Source organism: Saccostrea cucullata, unplaced genomic scaffold (genome assembly GCF_032062105.1).
Source record: "Saccostrea cucullata isolate Sc308-1 unplaced genomic scaffold, CSIRO_AGI_Scuc_v1 ctg12392, whole genome shotgun sequence".
Classification (NCBI taxonomy): domain Eukaryota; kingdom Metazoa; phylum Mollusca; class Bivalvia; order Ostreida; family Ostreidae; genus Saccostrea; species Saccostrea cuccullata.
The window spans coordinates 13,467-31,825 of record NW_026933885.1 but is presented as its reverse complement, the minus strand read 5'-3'; the positions used below and the strand labels follow the sequence as shown (position 1 = coordinate 31,825).

General features: G+C 36.5%; 1 protein-coding gene and 1 pseudogene across 1 annotated transcript; one reads left to right on the top strand and one right to left on the bottom strand.

The window, feature by feature from the left end:
* The window catches only part of LOC134239542 (uncharacterized), a 41,056-nt pseudogene extending 24,645 nt beyond the window's left edge, over nt 1-16,411 (top strand).
* LOC134239543 (uncharacterized) lies at nt 2,454-5,107 on the bottom strand. Its single transcript, XM_062721710.1, has 3 exons — nt 3,744-5,107; nt 3,497-3,647; nt 2,454-3,019 (listed from the first exon to the last, which is right to left on the bottom strand). The coding sequence occupies exons 1-3, from the start codon at nt 4,893-4,895 to the stop codon at nt 2,454-2,456; spliced, it is 1,869 nt and encodes a 622-aa protein (XP_062577694.1). The 5' UTR covers nt 4,896-5,107.
* Nucleotides 16,412-18,359: the final 1,948 nt, after the last annotated feature.

Here is an 18,359-nt window from a genome sequence, read left to right as displayed (position 1 = left end):
CGACATTTTTTAGTTTTCATTTCCGACATTTTTTTGTTTTCATTTCCGACATTTTCAAATACATAAGTAGTACCTTTAGTAACAAAATTTGATAACTTTACTTATGAAAAATTTAAAGGAATAAATAAATCATTGAAATCAACTTTTGTAAATCTATCAGTGACTTGGATATAAGAATGATGCTGTCACTGACATTTAATTTCGTGCACATCAGATATGGTGAAAAAGTTTTATGCCCATTAAACTCTTTTACCTTGACTTAGTGCTACATGTATGCATATATGTATAGATGTTTTTATGATTAATATTTTGGCATACATACTTTTAAAATTCCATTTTCTTTTACTGAGAAAACATTGAATTGCAGCACAGGTAAATTCCGGAAATGAAAAAAAAAATTATGTCGGAAAAAAAATGTCGGAAATAAAATATAAAAATGTTGGAAATGCTATGCATATTTCCGGAAATGAAATGCAGCGATTCAGCAACTATCATTGTCACTAAAACAACTGGCGATATCAACACACAATATATATAGACTAAAAAAAAATTAAAGATTATGATTTTAAACCAAAGTTTATTCATACATCAATTAAGTCGACAAAAATATTCATATACTGTACAAGTATTTTTTTCTGCGTGGTATTAATTTAATTTACGCTATGTACACAGTCATAAATTTTCCACAGCATTTTGTCCAAGCATACTTAATATAAAAGTAAGACATATTCTGACAGTCTATGTAATCCGCATAATTTCCTATTCGTGGATTTAATAGAAATTGAGATTCCACAAAATTATGACCCTGTGGAAAAAAGTACGTCTACAGTACATAGTTTTAGATTTACTAGGCTAAGCCCAAAGGACGATGCTAGCCTGACCTCTAAAATTGGTAGCCCGGACATCGGGCAATGATAGTTGCACACACCTGCAGTGTATTTACCAGTTATTAAGAATTTGAACAAAATGTTGTTTTTTACATTGACAGGGGAAATCATTGCCTCCTGTCCTCTACCTACAGGCAGACAACTGCTTCAGAGAAAATAAGAATAAGTTTGTTCTGTCTTTCTTGGAGCTTTTAGTCAGGCGTCGAATTTTTTATGAGGTACCTGTTAATAATCATTTTGCAGACTGAATTACAATAGTTAGTTTTATAAAGAACAAATTTCGTTTGGGTCTGTATTCGGCCCCGTGTCCAAATCAAAAAATGGGCCTTAAAATAATTTAATGGAGTGTATATTTTCATAAAATTACAAATTTAAAATTGTCCAATGCTCTACTTATTTTTTAATTGAATTTAAATATAGCATGCTTTGTGATAACGTTGCGCAATTTTGACGTTGCTTTAAGCGACGTTATGAGTAAAAAGGTTACGTCGGATTTTCAAATAATTTGTATTTTATTTTAATATTTTAAATTTTATTTTAACAAATATAAATATTTACATTATCAATGAAAATGATAAGCCTTTTTTAATTTAACAGAAAAAAATCTTTTTAACAATCGTTTTTGATTTTTCTACTGGTCGGAAAGAGGCTGTCGGTTAAAACTGTTTATACCGAGATTAAATGTTACTGGGAGTATTTCAAAAATAAACAATTCTAAAAACATAGAATTTACAAGTTTTATGCTGTATTGGACTCACTTAATAAAACATATCTTAATTTTACATTTTATAATAAATATGGTCGTAAGAAGCAGTTGAAATTAATTTCATGGGGAGTGATAAAAGAAGATTAAAAACAAGTTTGTTTCTCGATGTCGTCCATATTCAACAGCAAGTGTTGATAATACTACATAAGAAGCATTATTTAAACGAGGATCTTGTTGAGTACGATTATTATACATCGAATTATATCCTAACACAACGGAGTTAGAGGGGTTATAGTAACACAATCGATGGTGTGTTTGTTTGTGGGTAAATCCTGTTTGAAACGAAAGTAGTAACGGAAGTGTAGTAAACAAGGATTTACTTTGATTTACTTTACGGCATGGATTTCCAATATTGTTACATTACAATGAACTTAATCTAAATTCATCTTTAACTACCTACTTTAACGTACGGGCCTAGATGTATATCAAATGTAACCAAAATAGATACACTGTGAAGGCTTAAAGAAGAAATAAAAATGAAGGCTTTTATTGAAATGAATATACATAATATAAGATGTACCTTCATATTCTACTAGATAGCCATTTTTGGAAGTAATAAAGTTAATTAAAAAACAAAAATGTACTAATAATGATCATTATTACAGTGAACATTCTCAAACTTACAAGCATATGTACTGAATACAGAAAATTATTATATATTTACTTCAAAATCAGATACAAGTTCAAAAAGCAGAGTTAGAATGGATGAGAAAACAGCAAATGATAATCTCTTTCAGAATTGCAATACCTCATGTACCTATAATGCTTATTCTGAGCTTATTAAACAACTTCAATTTAATTTACTCCTCAACTGGATCTTCGTCTGACTCTGACTCGTCTACTGGGTCTGGGAAAACTGTAGCGTCATCAACGAATCTTCCCCAATCTTGGACAGATTTAAACGATCCTTTGTAGTGACCGAGTCCTAAATACCATATCACGGCTGCGACATGTGCACAAACGCCCACCACACGGGCCCCGGCTTTACACCGACAGTACCATCCGGTGATGCTTGATTCGTCGTAACGGATCCATAGGAGATATGATTTCGATGAAATATGTCTACTCTGAATTTTGATTCGCAGCAAACTTGGGTCTTCTTTGTGTATCAAGATATCACTCCCGTCTTGAAAATGTTCTGCTGCATAACTGCTGGCAAGTTTGAGCTGGTATATCCCGCAAGTTATGTTCCTAATTTCATCCTCGTCTAAATGGGGGAACCCCAAAGAATCAAGATCTGCAGGATTTTTCCATATGGCTACACGTGAGTGGAGTTTCTTGGATTCAACTTCCTCCTTAAGGTGGTTCACTTGTTTTGAAAGAAACTGCATCTTGGCTGCGATAGCCATATCGCCGTCCTTGTCACCTGTACAAAGTTATTGCAATCTTTAAGATTTACAGACTTTTAATATTGCATATGAAAAAAAATAAAATCTTATATATGTATATTTATGACGAACCTGAAGACAGTGGTGGGTAATACTTGTTTGAGACGCTGCATACAATTTTGACAAAGTCGCCAATGAAAGGTACTTGACTTGTTGGTAGAATACAATCAAGCAACTTCCATCTCTTAATGCGAGCGTTGGCCGACTCCACCACCCATCGAATCTAAAGAAAATGCAGGATTTTTCCATATGGCTACATGTGAGTGGAGTTTCTTGGATTCAACTTCCTCCTTAAGGTGGTTCACTTGTTTTGCAAGAAACTGCATCTTGGCTGCGATAGCCATATCGGCGTCTTTGTCACCTGTACAAAATTATTTGAAACCTTTAATATTTACAGACTTTTAATATTGCATATAAAAAAAATAAAATCTTATATATGTATATTTATGACGAACCTGAAGACAGTGGTGGGTAATACTTGTTTGAGATGCTGCATACAATTTTGACAAAGTCGCCAATAAAAGGTACTTGACTTGTTGGTAGAATACAATCAAGCAACTTCCATCTCTTAATGCGAGCGTTGGCCGACTCCACCACCCATCGAATCTAAAGAAAATGCAAGAAACGTATATAAACACATAAAACTTACAAACACTTAAAAAGCGTGACTCTAATTAAATTAAATTCAATCTCAACAGTTACCTTAGTTACAAGACGACTTGTGTTTGCATCTTGGGTGGACATCTGTTTCTCCCCCTTCTTCATAAAGGCTGGCATAATAGCCTGAATACCAAGTTCTTCAAGGTACGAAACGGAGTCCCTGAATCCCCTGTCGACGATGAAAACGTCGTCCTCCTCGATCCATTTCAATACGTCCTCCCTGTTTGATCTCATGATGTGATGGAGGATGGCCGCGTCGTTGTTCCTCGCAAGATAGGGTCCAATAACAGAGATATAATAACCGCTAGTAGAGACGATCACCATCGGTTTGACAAGTGGACGTCCTTTGTGCAAGCTGTATGATTTCCTTTGGAAAGTGAAGTTGGAGCTTTTCTGGATATATATATAAGTGCCGTCCAGAACTAACAGTGCTTGATTTCCTATTCCGCCAAACAATGATTCAGCTAATGGTCTTGTGTGCTGTTGAATGACAGTTTCTCTTGTAATGTGCTGAAAGCCAAGGTTCTGGGGAACAAATTTTTCCATTAATGCCCTCCGCACTGATTGAATAGCCCGACGTACGCTTGCTTTCGATATGTTGAAAATGGTGGACAGAATACTGTTGCATAGGCCGGATTTCATCTTAACAAGAATAATTCCAAGGCTATTCCGAGCACTGCGTACAGAGGTATTCTTAACAATCTTACTGACATAAGACAACAGGTCGTCAAAGGAATGTTTGCTAAGACCAGTGAGACTTGTGTACTGTTGATCATTGGAAGCATTTTCTCGGTCAAAATCAAGTCGAGATGTTTCGTACCTCAATGCAGTTTCTCGCAAGTATTGTAGAATGTCGAGGATGGAGCTCCTGTTTAAGTTTGATATTTGTGAGAAAACGGGAATCTGTTTTAGGGCCTCTGAGTTAAACCTGCCATCTGGCATATGTTTAATACAGCACCTTGAACCATAAGGAATAAGGATATTCTGATGCAGAAAAACAGAGTTTCTCTCACTTGCTGGCACTACAATTAGTTTAGGCCCAGGTCGTTTGCAGATGAAACAACGGGCATGGCTGGTGGCGGACGATGGTAGCGGAAGGGTGACCGAGGGTGGACTCCTGGCATATCTGGAAGTGTTTCCTTGTTGTTGCGGTGAATATAAACCATCCTTCGGCGCAGCGGTTTTTCTTTCCATCTTCTTTTTCAGCTGTACGTGGTATTTAAACCTACATATAGTGCAAAGCACATCTCTATCAGATGGATCAGACACACCTATTTTTTTCACCAGCTGCTTTTGTTCTGCTGTCAGTGCTCGCCTTTCATTTTTTTTTTGTTCGTTTTTTGCATAGAATGCAGGGGAACTCCCGTTTCCCAGTGCCTGGCATCTGTTAGAATTTAGAGATTAGATATTACCACTACTTTTAATGATTTGAAATTTTATTCACTACAGTTAGAACGAAAAAAAAATCAATTGATGAATTTATGAATACGCTTTATTTTCTGTCCTGAAATTATGATGGATTGTCAAAATATGCTCTAATTCTACCGTCTCCAATACTATTATCAATGGGTTTTTTTCTCAATCCCTGAAAATATTATTAGCAGTATCCATTTCATTTATTTAGTTTTCCATTCTACACTAAAACATGCAAAACAGGGAATAACAACACGTTGCAGGACGTGAGATATCTCTGCTCGCTATAAACGTGCTCTACTGTATTTTAATTAACAAAAATCTCTTCAGTTTTATGCGTGTTGCTCTCCAACTTTTTCGAGAAGCACCAAATTTTACAGTCGACTGTTTACTTGGACATTTAAACGTGTATTATCTACGGAGGTACAGATCGAATTGATAATTTTTTTGTTAGAGAAAACGTATCTGTGTTTTGAAACACGTACGGGTATTTGTGGACAGGACCCCCCCCCCCTGATATTCAACCTGGGGCTGATTGGATTACACAAAAAATACTCCTCTTGACATTATAAGAGAGAAAGGTCTCTCTTATAATGTATAGAGGAATATTTTTTGTGTTGCGGTTATTTTGGGGTTTTTGCGATTTTTTCTTACATCTGTATTGTACACACGATGACTAAATGTTATAAATATACTTTGTGAAAAAAAAATGCCCAATAAGCCCAGGGGTTGAATATCGGGAGGGGGGTTCCTGTCCACACGTACCTGCGCTTTGAAATTCCCCATTATTTTTGTTGAAATAAATGTAAAGCTAAATATTTTTTACGTAAATGAGCTTCCGTACTGTCCTAGTGTGAGAGTGATTCGTCAACTGTAAAAGTCAGCGCATCTCGTAAAAGTCCAATATTATAAAGTAATTATTTATATTTTTCCCGAGTCACATTTTTTTTCCTTTCGACAAATAAATTCATGATTTCTTAATTGCAATATTCTCTCTGTTTTTATTACTTATGATGTAATTTATTTTCAGATCAAATAACATGTGCCCAAAATAGTTTATATGTATCAGGCACGTACATGTAGCAACTTTTTTACCCAACATTATTTTTGCTATAGAAAATATTCATTGACAGGCTGGTTACCCCCCCCCCCCCTCCCAATATTTGACTACAATAAGATAAGATAAGATTTATTGATACCAATTTGGGGCCCATCAGGGCACACAAGTAATGATAAAAAAATACAAGAAGAAAATCAAAATTGGTAGTAGCAACTAACAGAAGATTAAAGGTGTTACTGCAATAAGATGAAGTGATATTAGGGAAATGTAGCATGTATTTAAAGAATTTGGCATTAAAAATGTTTGCCTTTTGACCCCCCCCCCCCCAGTTGGAAGGCATGTAATTGATGACACATAGCTATATATTGAGTTCTTCTGTGAAGAAACTTCAAATCCTTTTTCATAATTGTAGATCTATAGATTGATTAGACTCATCTATACATAAATTCATTTAAAACCATTGTGACGTCAATTTTGTAAAATGACGTCTATTCAACGAAACATAAACACGGTTAATAATGTCTTTCTTTTAGGAAAAATGAATATAGATACGCATTACGTTTAAGAATGAATGTAAAACATTTTTTTCACGGTATTTAAAACCCTGCATTTTAATTCTATTACATTATTATTATTGTATAATAAGAATATTATTCATTTTCTCTTTCTTGCATACCTAGGTTATACTCGCATATTAAAACTAATATTAAAGCTTTAAAACTTCCATTGACGGATATATATCTGTTTGTTTTATATATATATATATATATATATATATATATATATATATATATATATATATATATATATATATATATATATATATATATATGTCTCCCTCAGTTGCCGTCTAAAATAAATTAATAAGTCGTAATATATACTTTGTAAAGGGTCTATCAGTATCGATACATATCAGATATTACATAATTTTTCAATACCACTGTAATCGTGCTAATTTTCTTCCTGGGGAACATAACAAATTTTACTTTGTGTGTATATATAGTTTTAAAGAAAAATGTATATAAACCTTTTATTTACCTCCACTTTATCTAAACTGCTAGATGTAGATCATTCATCTCGTCTGCATGTTAGTCGAACTCAGGCTGCTGTCGCTTAGATACGGAGACGCGGAAGTGAAAAGGTATGGCTAATACAAGGAAAGATGGTGTAATAATCATGATACTCCTTACAGATCCGCTCGTAATTATAGGAGTGTTATGAATTTGTCATCTGTTAGGGTATTCATCGATACTCAATATAATTAAAATTAGATGTTAGATCCACTCGCATACTCGCTACTGTCGTAATGGTCGACGAATTACCTGACAAATCCCTCCAGATTAGGTCAATAAGACAGGCTATGTCTAGCAGACGTCTGGCAAGATGGAGGTCAGGGAGATCAATGTTAGTTGAGATAGGTCGTACACGGATGAGTCGGGCTGTGGTACCACACTCCTCCCCTCCTTGTAGAGCCAAGGGTATCATTGGCGAATTTTATCAATCAGTAATGATATTTGAAAAAATCCACCCCCCAATATTGTACAAAATCATATAAATGTCAACTTGAGCAAAAGTACAAAAATATACATACAAATACTGCCCAATCATGACTACTTGTCAACAAAGTACCGGTGAGAGACATAATCCCTTCACATATACATGTTGTAAGAAAAATGTAGAGTAATCATGAAAAATATACAATGTGTTTATACACTTGCATAACAAAAATTACTTTTTCTGAAGTAATTGATCTATACAAATATAGAAAATACACTATAATTATAATTGATGAACATGATGAGAAAAAAAAAAGAAAAAAATTATAATCTGTAGAACTGCCTGGCATTGTTGTTACTTGTTTCCAGGATAAATGAAACTGGTGTGTTGCGGATAGAAGCAACCTGTGCAGCAAGAGATGCTAGGTTCCAGGGGTGGTTCATCTTCCATCCAGGAGCTGGTAATAAATATGGAGCATCTGTCTCCAACAACAAGCGCTCAACTGGGATCCTGGCCACCAGATTTGGGTCCTGCGCTGATCTCATTGTGACTCCAAATTTCACTGCAGGCAGTTCCATCTCCCACTGGCGTAGCTCCTCCACAGAACCTGTGAAGCAATGTCGATGGAAAGCATGGTGTGTCATGTCCATCATACGGATCATGGCCAAGGTGCGTTTGGCTGCCTCACCGGATCCATCATCCCTGCAGTGTAGAATGACAGGCTTACCGACATCTCTTGCCAAGTTAAGGGCCTCTGCTAAAAAGCCCTGTTGTGTCTGCAGCAAACGCTCCCTACATGCCACTGGCCTCGCACAGGGGTTACATCTGCAGTTGGTGGTGAGATCAATGCCAACCTCCCCAATGGCTACACAATGCTGGTGTGTTACTAAGTCCATGAGCCTGTCAAGGTACTGCTCTGCCAGGTCAGCAACATGTGGGTGGATACCAAAGGAAACTGATATGTTTTTGGCATCCAATATGTGTGCCTGCCAAGATTCCCATTGACAGGGAAAGACATAGTTAGCTACGGCATGTAGCACCTAAACCCTTGCACCGAACTGCTGCTCTAGTTCAAACCAGGTCTTGAAGTTGGTCCTGCGCAGGATTTGGTCGAGGTGGAAATGACTGTCAACAATTCTGGCCATGACGGGGTTCCCTGCTATAGTAAAGGGTCTATCAATGGTCATACCATTCGCCAAAAGCCGCTGTTGATGCTGCCTGAACATTTCCCGCTGTCCTATACTCAAGTCCTTTAGTAGGGTATAAGATCCAAGAACATTACATTTTAGATGTAAAGGGGAAACAACATAGTCACTTGATAATGGTTTATCTAGTTGAACTGATACTTTGGCAATAGTGTTAGGCGGTACACGTGTTGTCCTCCGTATCCAGATGTGAGAGCTTTGGTGCCCTTCAGGTGGGTCGGAAATCAACTTTATAGGAAATTTCCTGCCCTCGAGAAACAGCACTCCCTTCTTAATGTTGATGATCCCGTGGTTGGCTTCCAGAAAGTCTAGTCCCAGGATCATGTCATCATTCATTGATACCGCACAGCAGTCCCAAGTTACATGAAGATCACCAATATTGAGAGGAACGTTCTTGAGCAATCTACCATGCACTATTTTGGCACCTAGCCCCTTAAGCTTTATGAACTCAGATGTAGCTATCTGGCTGTCTGGCACTATTTTATCATTGACAAGGGTTATCATAGCAGCTGTGTCAACAATTGCATTAATAGGCTTTTCTCCTATGGTGACACTTAGTTTGATGCTTTTTCCTAAAGTCCTCCTAATAGTAACAACGTTATCTCCTAGGCCACTCTTATCAGGGGTCAAGTGTGGGCCTACTGGCTTGACCCTTTTCTGTTTAAATCACCCTTCATTGGGCTTCTCGCTTCATCTGATGTATTGTTGTCTCTTTTGTTTGGAGACGAGAAGTGCTGGCCCCTGGCTGGTAATCGACTAGGACTTTGAGATCTCTCTAGGAAACGCACTTTCAATAGTGGTGAACTACTCTGATTTCTGCCAAAGGATTGCTGAATTGTTGTGGTTAATTTCTCAACTAAAGTTGTAAGGTGTAAGATTTGCTTATCCAGAGAATTGTTGTTGTCTTCCTTAGAGAGCTTAGTATCAGCCCTACGAGGAGAAGGTTCACTTGTTGGGGATCCCTCCCTGCTCGAGAATGAAACTTGTCGTTGAGAATAGGAGGCTACTCTGGTGCTTCCTATGGTCCCGTATAAAGCACGATGGTTCGCAATGGCTGTTTTCACATACTTTACAGCTTTCTGGAGTGTTGTTGGTTCTCTATCCATAGCTTTCATAGCAGCTTCTTTATCTCGACAGCCACGTAGGAAGGTTTCTATCACTATTTCCTCAATCATGTTCCCTTGACAGCTCTCATAACCATCTAATGCTAGGAAGTAGACACGCTGAGAAAATTCTTCCACATTTTCATTTTCCAGTTGCCTAGTAAAGGGGAGCTGGCGACGAGCTAGAATAGGTACTTCCTTTCTGCTGAATCTCTGTTTTAATTGCCGTTTCAGCTCTTTATAGTCACCATTCTTGTTCACTTTCCTGGCATATTCCAGAGCCACATCCCCTAAACAATCTAGAAGACGGAAAGCCTTCTTATGGGAGGACCATCCACGATGAGCTGCAACCCTTTCAAATTGGTAAATAAAGGATTCCCAATTTGGGCTTTCAGTGTCTTTAAATACGGGCATCTTTTGAACTTGTGGACTCTTGCTTCTGGATCTGCTCCTTGATGTACGAGTCCATTTTGACATGGTATCATCTGAGGAGGAACTGGACGATGGCGATCTATTTCGTTTACTCTTTTTGGTCTTCCTGCCCCTGCTTTGTTCCTTAGGAGTCAGAGACCCCATCACATTGGGTTTATCTTGGGAAGTAATAGGAGCCAAAGCAGATGTTGATATGCATTTTTCATTGCTCCTCTTTTCAACATTTCCATTTCCTTTCTTCTTGGATGGGAAGTGAAGATCCTGTTCAAACTTAGAGCTCAGCTGAACTGGTGTTAGATCTTGGAAATCAGCACTCTCTAACTTTCCATTCAGGGGTGTGCTTGTTTTTTGTTTGGCCCCTTTGAAAGGATCTGAAATGTATCCTGAAGGGGGAATGACAGATGTCAATTTGTCTATAATTAGCTTCTGTTCCTTCCCTGTTTCTGACGGCTTGGCTGGGGTTTGAACTGTGTCAGCTGTAAGAGTAAGCGACTTGTCGATGCTTTTCTCTATATCAAATTGATTGGTCAGTACAGGTGGCGTGTTGTACAATTGGCCCATGGAATCAACATCCGACTTCAGGACAACTTGCGACCGTAAGGAGTTGACTTCATCACGAAGCATTTGAATGCTTTTGTTCATTTCCAGTAAGGTCAAATGCAGTTGCGTAGCACTTTTATCCTCTGCTTTTTGTACCGGCTGGTTTGCTGAAGTCTCTGGCTGAGCCTTCTGGATGGTGACAACACCTGCCTCACTCCATTCTGTCCATTGAGAGAGTGCAATCTGGGTCACATCAGCCACATCATTAAAGTCGAACTCTTCTTTTGTTTCCCTAAGCTGGAGAATTCTTTTAGCTTTAGCTTGTCCAATACCCTCCAATGATTTCAGGTCTGTCTCTGAGGCGTTGTACAGATTGATTGGTTTACCAGCAGCCATTGTTAGTTATGAATATTTTATTTTACAAAGTGGTTACAAAATAGGAAATAGAATGATAGTTTAGAGCAAAAGCAGAGCCAGTGGCCCCAATACCTACACAGGATATGGGGCTATATTGTCAAAATGCAGGAAATACAATCTCAGTGATAATCACTCTATTTTTCTAATTGAATTTGAAATAATTAATCAAGAAAATACTCAAGGAATAATATTAATTTGAAAAGCAATGAATATTATATGGCACGAAATGCGCGCCGTATATACCAAAAGCGAGGGAAAGTAGGTCACGTGACTTTTGTTTTCCTAAAATTTGGGTGGAATTTATCTTAAAATATGAAAATTAATCAACTTTACTGTAACAAATTAATGTTTTGACAATAATTAATCCTTAAAAATTGGGTTACAATAAGTAAAAACTTGTATTTATTCGTTACAAATCAAGTTGTGAAACATCAACATTAGCAAACACGTGGTTCGTGAGATACTCGGTGATTTCACAAAAAAATATGTTGTTGCAAGTTGGTAACCAAGAAAAGCGTAATTTCGCAGATTCCACAGCTACCGGCGACGCCAATGTCGTAATGGTCGACGAATTACCTGACAAATCCCTCCAGATTAGGTCAATAAGACAGGCTATGTCTAGCAGACGTCTGGCAAGATGGAGGTCAGGGAGATCAATGTTAGTTGAGATAGGTCGTACACGGATGAGTCGGGCTCTGGTACCACACTACACTAACATCTAACAACATCCCATAGAGTGTCACGTCAGAGGTCAAATTCTATCAACCAATCAAATTGTCGCTGGCAAAATCATCAGATATTTGTTGACGTTATCGAAGTGAATAAGTCTAGAGATGTTCCTAATTTGACCTCTGACGTGACCCTCTATGGGATGTTGTTAGATGTTAGTGTAGCGAGTATGCGAGCAGATCTAACATCTAATTTTAATTAGATTGATCGATACTTAGCTGGTATTTTGTCTTTCATGCACATTTTATATGTTCATATGACAACATTTCATATGCTTGTATATTTCCATTACCATGATGTAAATAGGAAAAAATAAAAAAAAAATGGTCCGCACAATAACACCATCGTAAGTTTTTGTAAATAAAAAGCTTACATAACGATGTTTCATATGTAAAAATTTAAGAGTGGTGTTATGATGCGGACCTATTCAATTACGCTTGTTAGTCGTTAAAATTTATTGATTTTTTCGAAAAAAAGCGTTCCATGCATATTTTGACTATTTAAAAATACCATTTACGTAACACATTCTCCAAAAATTTGATTATTTTTTAATCAAGCGTATCTTCCTCTTTAATTTTCAGTATGCAGTTTTGATTCAAGTTGTACTTCGTTTTTCTTAAATTCATGGGGCCAAATGTGATATCAAACGAATTTTATTCTTTATAGTATGGGCAAAAGAAGAGATACAGAAAAATGGTAAAAATTTAAAAAAAAAAAAAAAAAAACAATTTAGTGTATTTTAAGTAACCAGTCTGATTTGATAAAGGTATTAAATTATTGAAATTTTAATTAAATTCTGTAAACGTACTTTTTTCCACGGGGTCATAATTCCGCGGAATTTCAATTTCTGTTTAATCCTCGGATAGAAAATTACGCGGATTTTCTAGATTGTCACTAAATGCATTACATTTATATTAAGTACGCTTGGACAAATTTCCGCGGAAAATTTGTAACCGCGTACATAGCGTAAATTAATACCACGCGGAAAAAAGTACTTCTACAGTATTTAAAAAGGTATTGAAAAGGGATTTAAAGGGGGGGGTGTTAAAAGCTTATCCTAGGATTTAAGTGCTTTTATTCATTTATTTTGACATTTCAGGTCCAACTTTCCTTTCTTCATGTGGGCCACACGCATGAGGATATAGACCAGATGTTCAGTGTCATTGCTGATAATCTCAGACACAGAGATGCAGCAACGCTACCAGAGATGAGTGGCATCCTCTACAATGCAGAGGAACTAAGAGGTTATCTTGATATATCTGGGTGGTTATCTCCTTGCTTAAAAGGCGTAAAATACCACACAAGGACCAACACCTTTAGGTGTGTAATATTTTAGATAGTAAATTATATGAACATATTTATAGACACTGATCTCAGGAAGGGATATTTTGTGGTGTGGCGTTCATGTACACCAGTATCCCTCTGTTTGCTTTTTTGTGTATTTTTGTACCCAAATGTTCTAAAGAAAGTTTAGGTATATTGTTGTTACATGTGGCACAAGGATCAGTGATTCCTGTAGGGAGGGGTGCACAACTGGTAAAGTGGAAATACATTTTCTCTTTGTTACTCTGATCTACCTCTGAAAATTAAGTAACCGAAGTAAGCGTATACTTAAGATAAGCAATGGTGCCTATATAAATTGAGAATTTATTAGCCTCTGGTTTGCAACATGAACTAAATTCAATTCTTGGAAAGTTATTACATGATACTCAAGTGACTTATAAGGCCCGTGGGTTCTCGGAACATCTTGTACATTTTACAGTGGACTAAATGTCCTTTGAAAGATGATTGCTAGTGTCCTGTATCAGAATGTGAGAAAGGACAACCATTATTTTCATACTAAATAAATACATTTAGTAAAAATACATTAAGAAAGGTGTGGGGAGCAGTGTAGGCACAATCAGAATATTAGGAATTATTCAATCACATATTGATTCTAGTTTAACATTTTTAAGAGTCATTCACTGTTAGAAGATTCAACAAAAAGATTTACAAAATGTAGTTAGTTAAGCCTTTTCACTTTATATTTTAATGCTTAAGAGATTATGACTATGGAGTAAAAATGTTTTCTTTTTTCTGCTAGATATAATATGGAAAGAAGAAAAAAAAATCATAACAAAAATAGAATAAGACAAAAGGAGCTAATGTATATCTTTTTTATGTTTAATAAGGTATCGACTGAACGAGTTGACAGGGGATGTACACATCTGCTACAGAAAAAATGTGGACCATTCCTGGAAGTCCTTGCAGGGAAGCTTCTTCAAAGAAAGGGAAAATGGAACGGTAATGCTGCCAACAAATGTTCCCAATATCTTGACAGCATCATTGGAGAAGCTTGATGTGGCTAATGTCAAGAAAAGTTTTAATATATGGGCAAGGATGATGACAACAGCAGAGAGAGCAGGGTGGGAAAAGTTTGTAACTTTCTTGGAGGAAACTAAAAGCAATCCCAGTAGATATTCAAGAAAAGGGGCAATATGGTATCTTCCAAAGATACCACAATACAATCCAAATGCCATTGAGGACTCTGACTCGGGGGAACACCCAGCAATTCCTGAAGAACTGCAGAGAATACTTACAAATGAAGATGAAAATCCAGAGGTAACTTTACTTTTTTTATGAATTTATGACATGTCTTGGTAGTGTATTGGCAGTGCCCTTACTTCTTACCATTATATTTAAACTTTTCAATGCTGAACAGATTTCTGCATTTTAGGTCACCTGAGTTGAAAGCTCAAGTGAGATTTTCTGGTCACATTTTGTCTGTAGTATGTCTGTCTGCCCATCTGTCTGTAAAAATTTCACATTTTTGACTTCTTCTCAAGAACCACTATGCCAATTTCAAACAAACTTGCCACAAACCATCCATGTGTGAAGGGGGTTCAAGTGTCTAAAAATGAAGGGCCATGCTTTCTTTCAAGTTGAGATAATTAAGGAACAGTGAAAATTTGGTGGTATGTTTAAAATATCTTCTCAATAACCACTCTGTTAAGAAGGATAAAACTCATATGGAAGCATCTTCAGGTAGTGTAGATTCAATTTTGTTTAAATCATATGACCCCGGGGTAAGATGGGGCTAAAATGGACAATCAAAGTTGTACATAGGAATTTATAGGAAAAATCTTTTGAAATCTTCTCAAGACAATAAAGCCTTGGATAATCATATTTATATGGAATCATACTCAGGTAGTGCAGAAATAGGATTGCACTTAAGGATTTTGAAATACTGGTAGTCTTATTTTTGATATCGTTATAATAAAACTGACTGTGCTTCAGTAAATACACTCCCTCAATGGTATACATAAACTGTATACTTTTTTCTGTGCTTTCATATATAATACTTGTAAATTCATTTTTCAGGTTCTCTTGTGTGTGTAAATGGGAAGAAATGTATGGATACCTTCAACATTGTGAATTGGACAATCCAGTAAAATCCTCTGCATTGCATAGCATTCTTATCTTGTTCACATTCCAACCAGGACTGCAACTTGTTACATACTGTGAAAGAAGGAACGCTCAAGTATATGTGTAAATGTTAATATAACCCATAGCATCATATTCTTTATGCTTCTGCAATATCTTTCAATCAACTTTAGATACTAGGACACATCAAAGCCAGAAAAATACAAACAGATTAGGATTCATAAATGTAAACTACACTGAATGGAATAGGGAGATGAAGGATATAGAGATAACAAACAGTATTTAATCTCAAAGTCCATAAAACAATACAAAATAGGAGCAGAGCAAGCACGGACCTCCGAAACATCAGAGGTGGAATCAAGTGCCATGGAGGAGTGAGCATCTCCTGCTGACCAGTTGTATCCGCCATGTGCTCCTTGTCATGATCAGGAAATAACGGAAAAATCTGTATTCAATTCAGTGTATATAAATAATGGACTAACAATTGGTATGAAAACGTCAGTCAGCATTTGACTCAATGACAAATTGTATTTGTTGACAAGGTCACGGTTTAAAGCACAGAACTTAGGAAATGATGACTTTAAACAAGACCACTGATATTCTTGTCTCGTCAACTTTATCAAGATATTCATATCCTTTGATTCATGTATTAAGATTGTATATTGTTTAACTTCCATCTCGAGAATTTTTCACTCATATGGAGACGTCACTGTATGCCGGTGAAGGGCTTCAAATTTTGACCATTACTTGGCACTCAGGGCAATTGAGCAGTGAAGGATTTTTATCATGACAGCGCCTGCCACTGACACGGGGCCTCAGTTTCTTCCAAAAGGTCTCATCCAAAGGACCCGCAACTTTTACTTAAAAGTGCCAAGTGCATGGTGAAGGAACAGTAGCTACCCATTTTTATCGACTTAGGTCGTTCGCAGCCAACATTCAAATTCACGACCTCCCGATCGTGGAGCAAGCGCTCTACCGACTGAGCTACTGTGAACGGTCATGTATTAAGAAAAAATTCTTTTTTTGTTGATTTTTCATGTTTTAAGAAAAAAAAATTGTAAAGGAGGGGGACATTCCTTACAGCTCAGTGTGATCAAGATTCATGTATTTGTCAAGTTAATTTTTAATTGCCATTGGAATGTTCCTCTCAGGTCTCCTTGTTAAAGATTCACATATACATGTATGTTGAGTTCATTTGAAATTGTGAAAGGAACGTTCTTCGCAGGGTTTCTTTTTTAGAGATTCATGTATATATTGAGTTTACTTAAACTATGGAGAGGAACGTTCCTAGCAGGTCTCCTTGTTAAAGGTTCATGACATTGTATATAATAAGTGCATTTGAAATTGGGAGAGGAACGTTCCTCACAAGTCTTTTTGTCAAAGATTCATGTATAGAGTTCACTTGAAATATGGTGAGGAACGTTCATCGCAGGTTTTTTTGTTAAAGATACATGTATATATTGTGTTCATTTGAAATTGGGAGAGGAATGTTTCCTGCAAGTATTTTGTTAAGAATTCATGTATATATTGTGTTCATTTCAAATTGGGAGAGGAACGTTCCTCGAAAATTTTTTGTTAAAGATTCATGTATATATTGAGTTCACTTGAAATTGCGAGAGGAACGTTCCTCGCAGGTCTCCTAGTTAAAGATTCATGTATATGTTGAGTTCACTTGAAATTGGGAGAGGAACGTTCCTCGCAGGTTTTTTTTTTGTAAAGGATTCATGTATATATTGAGTTCACTTGAACTTTGCGAGAGGAACGTTCCTCGCAGGTCTCCTTGTTAAAGATTCATGTATATATTGAGTTCATTTCAAATTGGGAGAGGAACGTTCCTCGCAGGTCTCCTTGTTAAAGATTCACGTTATATATTGAGTTCATTTGAAATTGGGAGAGGAACGTTCCTCGCAAGTCTTTTTGTCAAAGATTCATGTATATATTGAGTTCATTTGAAATTGGGAGAGGAACGTTCCTCGCAAGTCTTTTTGTCAAAGATTCCTGTATATATTGAGTTCATTTGAAATTGGGAGAGGAACGTTCCTCGCAAGTCTTTTTGTCAAAGATTCATGTATATATTGAGTTCACTTGAAATTGAGAGAGGAACGTTCCTCGCAGTTTTTTTTTTTTTTTTTTTTTTTGTTAAAGATTCATGTATATATTTAGTTCATTTTAAGTAGGAGAGAAACGTTCCTCGCAGGTCTCCTTGTTAAAGATTCATGTATATATTGAGTTCATTTCAAATTGGGACAGGAACGTTCCTCGCAGGTCTCCTTGTTAAAGATTCATGTATATATTGAGTTCATTTCAAACTGGAAGAGGAATGTTCCTTACATTTATTCTTGTTAAAGATTCATGTATATATTGAGTTCATTTTAAGTGGGAGAGGAACGTTCCTCGCAGGTCTCCTTGTTAAAGATTCATGTATATACCGAGTTCACTTAAAATATGGAGAGGAACATTCCTCACAGGTGTCTTTGTTTAGGATTCATGTATATATTGAGTGCACTTCAGATAGGGAGAGGAACGTTCCTCGCAGGTCTTTTTGATAAAGATTCATGTATATTTAAAGATTATTTGAGAGGAACGTTCCTCGCAGGTCTCTTTGTTAAATAATAAAGGATCCAAAAGTTTGAATTTTTAGGGTTTTCTATTGCAAAAAAGACTGGAGGAGCTGCATTTAATGATATTGTAGCCTAAAATGCCTTCAGATTTGAAATAATGGGTTTAAAAAAAGGAATTTTGATTTTCCTTTTTTGATTTGGATTGTGTTCAAATAAATGTCACAGGTGGGATGAAAAGTCAAGTCTCAATAGGGACTCGAACCCATGACCTCTGGCAT